At 48.5% G+C, this 7,658-nt stretch overlaps 1 protein-coding gene across 1 annotated transcript; it reads left to right on the top strand.

The window, feature by feature from the left end:
- Positions 1-238: 238 nt before the first annotated feature.
- Positions 239-1,510, top strand: LOC144726837 (forkhead box protein D3-like). The gene is made up of 2 exons (XM_078605792.1): positions 239-1,273; positions 1,355-1,510. The coding sequence occupies exons 1-2, from the start codon at positions 239-241 to the stop codon at positions 1,508-1,510; spliced, it is 1,191 nt and encodes a 396-aa protein (XP_078461918.1).
- The last annotated feature ends 6,148 nt before the right edge of the window (positions 1,511-7,658 follow it).

Raw genomic sequence — 7,658 nt, 5'->3', positions numbered from 1 at the left:
TGGAGGAGTTGGTGGTGGTGGTGGTGTCGGTGGTGGCGTTGGATGCGGGATGTCTGCGCATACCGTGCTGCATCTCGCCGACGACGCGGACATCGACGTGGTGGGAGAGGAGGAGGAAGAGGAGGAAGACGAGGAGGAGGAGGAAGAGGAGGACGACGATGAGAGGCGAGCGATTTCGCGGAACCCCGCGCGGGATGGGCAACTTCGCGCCGAAGACATCCGCGACGTGGTGGCCGGAATGGGACGGGTCGAGGCGAGCTCGGCTTCAGACGTCAGCGGCGTCGTTGACGTTAAGACGGCAGCGGCAGCAGCAGCCGCCGGGTGCAGCAGCAGCAGCAGTAGCAGCAGCAGCAGCGGCGGCGGGGGTATCGGCACGACAGCCGTCCCCGGTGCTGTTGGCGTCACGGCCGGTTCGGCGAAACCCAAAGCCGCGTTGGTGAAGCCGCCCTACTCGTACATCGCGCTCATCACCATGTCCATCCTGCAGAGCCCGCAGAAGAAGCTGACGCTGAGCGGCATCTGCGACTTCATCAGCAACCGCTTCCCCTACTACCGCGAGAAGTTCCCCGCGTGGCAGAACTCGATCCGACACAATCTGTCGCTCAACGACTGCTTCGTGAAGATCCCGCGCGAGCCGGGCAACCCGGGCAAGGGCAACTACTGGACCCTCGACCCGGCGTCCGAAGACATGTTCGACAACGGCTCCTTCCTGCGCCGACGCAAGCGCTTCAAGCGTCAGCCGCCCGAGCATCTTCGCGAGCAGGCGGCCTTTATGATGCACGGCCTCGGCGCCTACGGACTCGGTGCGTCTCCCTACGGCCGCGCCTACGGTCTGCACGCCGGGCCGCACGGCTACGCTCACCCCGTGGCGTTGCACCACCAGTACTCGCCCTACGTGTCCCCCGTGGGGGCCCTGCTGCCGCCGGCGGTGCCACTGCTGCAGGCGGGTGAGCTGAGCCTCAACAAGGCGTTCAACGCGCAGCTGGGGTCCGCCTTGCAGATGCAGTTGGGGTCGGCGGCGGCGGCTGCTGCTGCGGCGGCGGCTGCGCTCGATCGCGGCGCCGGAGATTCGTTCGGTGGCGGCGGTGGCGGCGGTCGTAAGTCGGAGCAAGCGGCGACGGCTGCGGTGGCCGTCGCGGCTGCAGCGGCTGCAGCGGCCGCGTCTGTCGGGGTGAACCGACCCTCGTTCAGCATCGAGAGCATCATCGCGGCGACCAGTAGCGCCGCCGCCGCCGTGTCTCCAAGCGCGGCGCACGTGGCGTTCGCCGCGCAGGTTCAGCATCATCATCAGCAGCAGCAGCATCATCAGCAGCAGCAGCATCATCATCAGCAGCAGAGGCTGTGCGGCGTGCAGCCTTCGGGCAGAGTGGCCCATCACGCAGACCTGCCGCCGGGCACTCTGTCGCTGGGTCTGGGGCCCGCGAGCCTCTCGGTTCACGGCAGCGGCCTCATCCCGGGACACTTGCAGGCCACGCCGGTCACCAGCGCAAACGCGATCATCAAGTGGTAACTCGCAACCAACCCCGCTACTGTTCGAGTCTGCGGACAGCTGAGTTCGTCTACGGACGCGCATCTGAGTTAATCTATGGGCGTTCAAATTGAGTTACTCCACGTGTTGCGCGGCTGTGTTAATACAAAGCCGCGCGTGTCGCGTTTCGGGGAGGGGTTAATTGCGACGGTGGCGTTTTGTTTGTTTGTTTTTCGACTGAACGCAAATGTGCTGCCTTTTGTTTACTTATTTATTGGCTCACTCGTGTAAAAAAAGGCTCGTTGAGATATCGAGGCAAATATATCAGGAGGGGTTCATACTCCACCGGGACAACATCCATGGTGTTCGCACAGATGGGTTGTCGAACCCACTTGCCGCACCGTCGTCTGGCCGGCTCGCGGCCCATCGGCGGCGGGTCTGTGGAGTGTCTCCGATCTCTAACGTGTCCACAAACGCTGGCCTCCGAGGCGTAAATGTAAATAATAAATATATAGATATAACTAAAAAATATATACTATTCGTAACCTATACTAATTTGAAAACGGTCGTCACATTAATTCACTTTTATTACAAGTTGTCCTATGGATGACTAACCCCAGTCATAGTAACGTGGAATTTCCACCAATGGCAGAGCGATGATGAATGCCGACTCGGAGCTCGTTCGAGCCGAGAGACGCGTTGAGTTTTTATTTTAAATCTCCATCAACAATTCTGCTTTCAAATCGTAAATTCTTACTTCATCAGCACCATCGTTCGCATTCTCATCAGCAGCAGCCGCGCCGCACGCAGTCGCCTTCTCGTAGTTTATTTTACATATACATCAACAAGTCCGCTTACCTGTTCGTCAACTCCTGCATCATCATAACAACAACAAATCAGCACCATCATCAGCAGCAGCAATAACAGCGTCATAAGAAAACCATCGTCGCGTGTAAATAAGTGTGCGCTACCACCACCACGATACATGGGCAATCACTGCAGGTGACACCAATTTCAGTTTCCCCTTTGGCCCGTGGACTCCCTTATCAAACCATCGATTGATTCTGACGCCCGCTGAGTGTGATTTTATGCTGTTGTTGTTGTTGTCTTCTTATATTTGACCTTGCGTTCGTCCAGTTTGTACACTCTCCCGAAATCTCACACTGTTGCAGGAATATTTAACGCAGCTCTCCGACGTTTTTGTGGTTTTACCGTTTGGTGCCGCGTGGCGAACGGTTCGAAAACATTGTCCGACGTTCCGCTTCAGGTGCTGGGAGAGATTTTTCAGAAAGCGCTCGCGAGCCGCTTGGCGTATTCTCCCAACATCGCATACATAGTATGCGTATGTATTAATTGAGCCAGCGACGTTCAGTTCCTCGCGAAGCTCCCAGCACGCAGAGTAAAACGTCGGACACCACGCGGTACAATGCGCGTTACATCCGGAAGACATCGGAAAGCCGCACAGCGCAAACGCGACCGTTTTCCTGAATACGAATTGTATCCCGAATTGGTACATTTATTTTCTAACGGAACCAGTCTTGATAATTGGTTCTTTACCCTTCTATCTGGCAACAATAAAGAACCAATTATCATATTTTTACTGGCAAATGAGGTTCCCATAGTGGAACCAGTCTTCTTCGCTGGCAAAAAAAAAATGTCTGGCGAAAAAAAAAATGTTAACGAAATCACATTCCTGTTACGTATCTTCACCTAAATCAATTAATATTAAACACCGCACTGCATAGTCTACGGACCGATATTGGCCTTTCTGGACTTAAAGTCAATTAATTGGCGACATTTCGGTGCGCAACAAAGCGAAGGCGACGTCGTGCGGTAAAAGGTGTTTTGATCGAGCAAGCGAGCCACCGGCCGTGAACCAGAGAACACGGCGCGTGGTGGCGGGGTGGAGGGCCTTCATCCAGCAGTGGATTGACGGAGGCCCCGTGCATCGCACGTGTTGTGCTGGCATCTCGAGAAGCGGGCGTAATGCGTATTTAAGTCGTCGCAATACTCGATAGAGTCATCCCAACGTGCCAATGAGTCGATGGATTCAAACAAAAAAGCACACGTCGGATTGTGTACGTGAAGATACGCAAAAGAGGTTGATTTGTTATGTTTTTTGAATGGTTAAATTCCTCCGTAGCCGTTCCCATTCCGTTGTAGTTTTATGAACGTCAAGTGCACGAATTCGTTATAAAATGATAACAACGACTGTATTATTATTATTTAAACGATAACAACGATTTTATAATATTTTATTTTTTGGGCGGGGGAGGGCAAGGGCAAGTTTGGTTTTATTTAGCAAGCAACAAACTACGTACTCCAAAGGCGTGCTGTAAATACAATGTAAATTATACAGATACTACGACTATGCTATTTGTGAAATGCTACGCGCTATATACATACGTTGAATTTGCTGAGCTGTTTTGAACTCAACACACCGCCACGGGTTTTATAACGATACGTTACCCACGGTTGTTCGAATTGCGTTACGTTGACCATCGCGTTATTAGCATGAAGCGATTGATGTAGAATCGGGCCTTCGGTTTTTTTTCATATAAAATACACTTTTTCTTATTTCTAAATCTCAAGAAATATTTTCGGTTAGGTCATTGCAATAACTGAAGTTAATGGAAATTTAAAAAAAGACGTACTGACTGCAGCACAATAAAAAAAAGTATATTTCGCTGTACAATATGCGACTGGTCATCTCCATTCATTTCATGGTGTGTGATTTAAGTTCATTTATCCGCAAACGTTGTCCTTCCAATGAGAGCGAAAGCGAAAGTAGAATGTGTGGATTGGGGGGTGGGGGAGTTAAAAAAAGCCCAAATCGCCGAGCGGCAAGCAACACAAACACGAAATTGTGAAAAGGGTAAACGTGTAAGTACGTTGCTTTTGGATTGTGCAATGTTACTTGAAGTCCTGCGACCTGCAGTGTTGTTGGTGGTGGCTAAACACAGGCAGACACAGCGTGGTCGTGCATGAGACGAGACCGTCAGTCTGATAGACCGATACGTGTGGGCACGGCCAATCGATGAGTACATTTCACGAGAACGGTAGCCGTGACAGTAGCGATATGAGAGCGACTATGAGGAGACTGATCAACCGGTGAGTGAGTGAATCCGTAAGTGCCGGATCATCTTCACTTATAACGAGTTTGGCTATATACATACAAAGACAATGGTCCCCCGTGTAGCCTTAACATACTGTTGGGGTAAGTTCTGTTAGCGAGCACCTATTAGGATCGCCACGGCACACGAGGGGGTGGGTGGCCATTACGACGCCCGGCCGCCTTTGTCTCCCCAGTTTTACGCACGCATCGGATACTCATTTGAAACTGAGTCGACCTAGAGGTGGCCCAGAACCAGTTCAGATAATCGTCACTGGTGTGCCGTCACCTGTGTGACGATTGTCTGAGCTGGAATCGAACTCGAGTCGCCGAATTCGTAGTGCAGCATGCGAATCCAGTGATGGGCGAGGGGGGTTACTTCACCATACTTCACCACGCTGGTCAGAGTTGGTGAATGATGTTTGCATATAACGATAACAATAATTATGAACTCTACGGCAGCGATATGTGTGGACAACGTAATAACCATAATAATATTGAATAATCTATCCAACATTTAAAACCCTGTATATACTGTCTGTGCAGTATATTAACATTTGCATATGCAGATATCGTACATATACATGCATATATACATCCACAATGTACGTACACGATACATACAGGCTAATTAAACATAATATCAGCTTTGTTTACTGTCTTTGAGACGAAAGGAATAGTGAGACGTTTCGGCCGACGAGCCTTTTTTTTTATAGAAACCATGGTGTATATATATACAACATTCATACATATGTATATCATCTTACGTGTTTATTAATATATCCATGTAGTGTACAAAATACACACACACCGCGTTTGTGTTTCATGTGGGCGCATTCGCAATCAGCCACCATCACGGTTTGATTCCTGCCACTGGCGGTTCGCAGGTTTTTGCAGTGTGGTGTTGCAATAAAAATTTGCGATGACATTTTTGCTTCATATTTCCATTGGCAACTATAACTGGTCTAATGCAAGATCCCATCGAATGAGATAACTAAAATAAAATTGGAAGACGTTTTTAAATAACAGAGATGCAGAGACTTTTTTTTTTCATCTCAAAATATCTCATGGGTCACAGGCCTTACGTTACAAGCCTCCATTTGAATATTCTCCGGAAATATTTGAAAACGTTAATTACGGATTTTCACGCGTGTCATGCCTAGTCCAGACATTCTCTTTCCGCTGCTGTATGAAGGCCTCCCCTACGTCACGTCGGTCAAGGATGCTCTTGAACATACTTCACCACGTTGGTCAGTGCGAGTTGGTGAAGGCGTGAAAGAAGATCGGGCCGGCCGTTTATGCTGTCACTCGCTACTGATGTCAGCGCAGTGCGCTAACCACTGTACCACCGCTCCAAAAAATAATGACATTCCTTAATGTCTGATTATGATCTTAATTTTCTTATCAGCCACATCACAATACGTCTGATGACTTGTAGAGAAACATCAAAACATCGCGCTGCAGAGTATCCAATTAAAATAACAGCAAACCATTCTGTATTTCGATTTGAAAATGTCATCCTGGCTCGAGACGACTAATTCAATTCATTTCCGAGCCATTGTATCGTATACATTTTCGAATTAGGGGCAGTGTTATTGGCGAAAGCGTTGGGTTGTTGCGTTTGCCTGCGACGATGCATTCATGATGGACTGGCCTCAAACGAGTGGGCAATATCAGATGCTCTTCCTTACTAGCAACGCAGCGGTTTCACGAAACAATCCGTTTCATTCAACCGCGGTCGTTCAGAACGGAGACGACTACAAATATAAATATATTACCAAACAACACGCGCTCACAGTTTAATCCGGTTCAAAATAAATACGCAAGCTCCGCCGAGTGTGAACAATTTGATACGTCCTCTGCTCGCAGTCACCCAACGCTTGACGTGCAAGCTATCTTAATTTTTTTTTCATATAGTACAACTGAAATTTGTGTATTTATATTCACCGCTTAGTCTATGTGAGCCCCACATTCGCCTCTACTTTAACCACACGTTGACACGACACAATTTCGAGGGTGCTCGTGAACGGTTACACCTGCCGTGATGCACGTGGCCAGTGTAATTAACGATAGACTCGTTTAGAGATTTGATGCAATGTGTGTGTGTTTATACGCTACATACACGCACACGCACACTCGAGGCAGGAGACAAAGACCCCCCGTGTAGCCTTTAACAGACTGTTGGGGCAAGTGCTGTGAGCGAGCTCCCATATACAAGGACATACGCTCGCACCCACGTACACGGATTATGTGTAATTGAATTTTTAAATGTTTGAAAATATTTCTTCGGAAATGGAAAACGAAAACTATACTTTGCACTTTACTAACCAATTTCATTAAATAATATAAAAACCGTACGTAAACCCAGGACTGTAATTTGTCAAACGCAGTACGATATAAAATCCAACGCGTGTAATATGAATATATCTTGAGATATCTTGAGATATATTATACGTGTATAGAAGGATCCCTTTTTATGGGGGGGCTCGGGGTGGTGGGGGGGGGGAAGTAGCCCCCCTCTCCCTCCCCCTAATATTCATGTCATATACAATTTTTGAGCGTTTTCATCTATATTTATTTTCGTTTTCATATCACAAATATGATCACTGTCTTTACATGCAATCACTTGTGCTCACCGAATGACGCCGCGCGCCGCCCAGGAATGTTTGAGCTCTGGGTACGCGCAGACTGTAGGTTTGTTAGATTAATAACGTTAGGTAAATAGGTTTATCGTGATCATCATCGTCGTCGTGATCACCCCACTGCTGGATGAAGACCTCCTTGCCCAAGTCGCCGCTGACCTGTCAAGATTCCTGGCCACGTGAGAGTCCACTTGCACGCGAACTGGAGCTTTGCATTTCTACACTTTGTTTTGTTCCGCACTATTAATAATGGGCACGTACAAACGCACGCACACAAACACAATAACGGGTCTTTTACCCGTAAAGCCTAAGTGCTCAACGAAATGTCGATATTAAGATTCCAGAATTGCATTTCATGTTCTGAAATTAATACACTGCGATGGATACATGTCGACACATGTTTGTGTATATAGTGCCGTATATATATATTAATTTG

Source organism: Lampetra planeri, chromosome 24 (assembly GCF_965212315.1).
Source record: "Lampetra planeri chromosome 24, kcLamPlan1.2.h2, whole genome shotgun sequence".
Lineage (NCBI taxonomy): Eukaryota > Metazoa > Chordata > Hyperoartia > Petromyzontiformes > Petromyzontidae > Lampetra > Lampetra planeri.
Note: the sequence above shows the minus strand (reverse complement) of the source record. Positions and strands in the feature narration are given on the sequence as shown.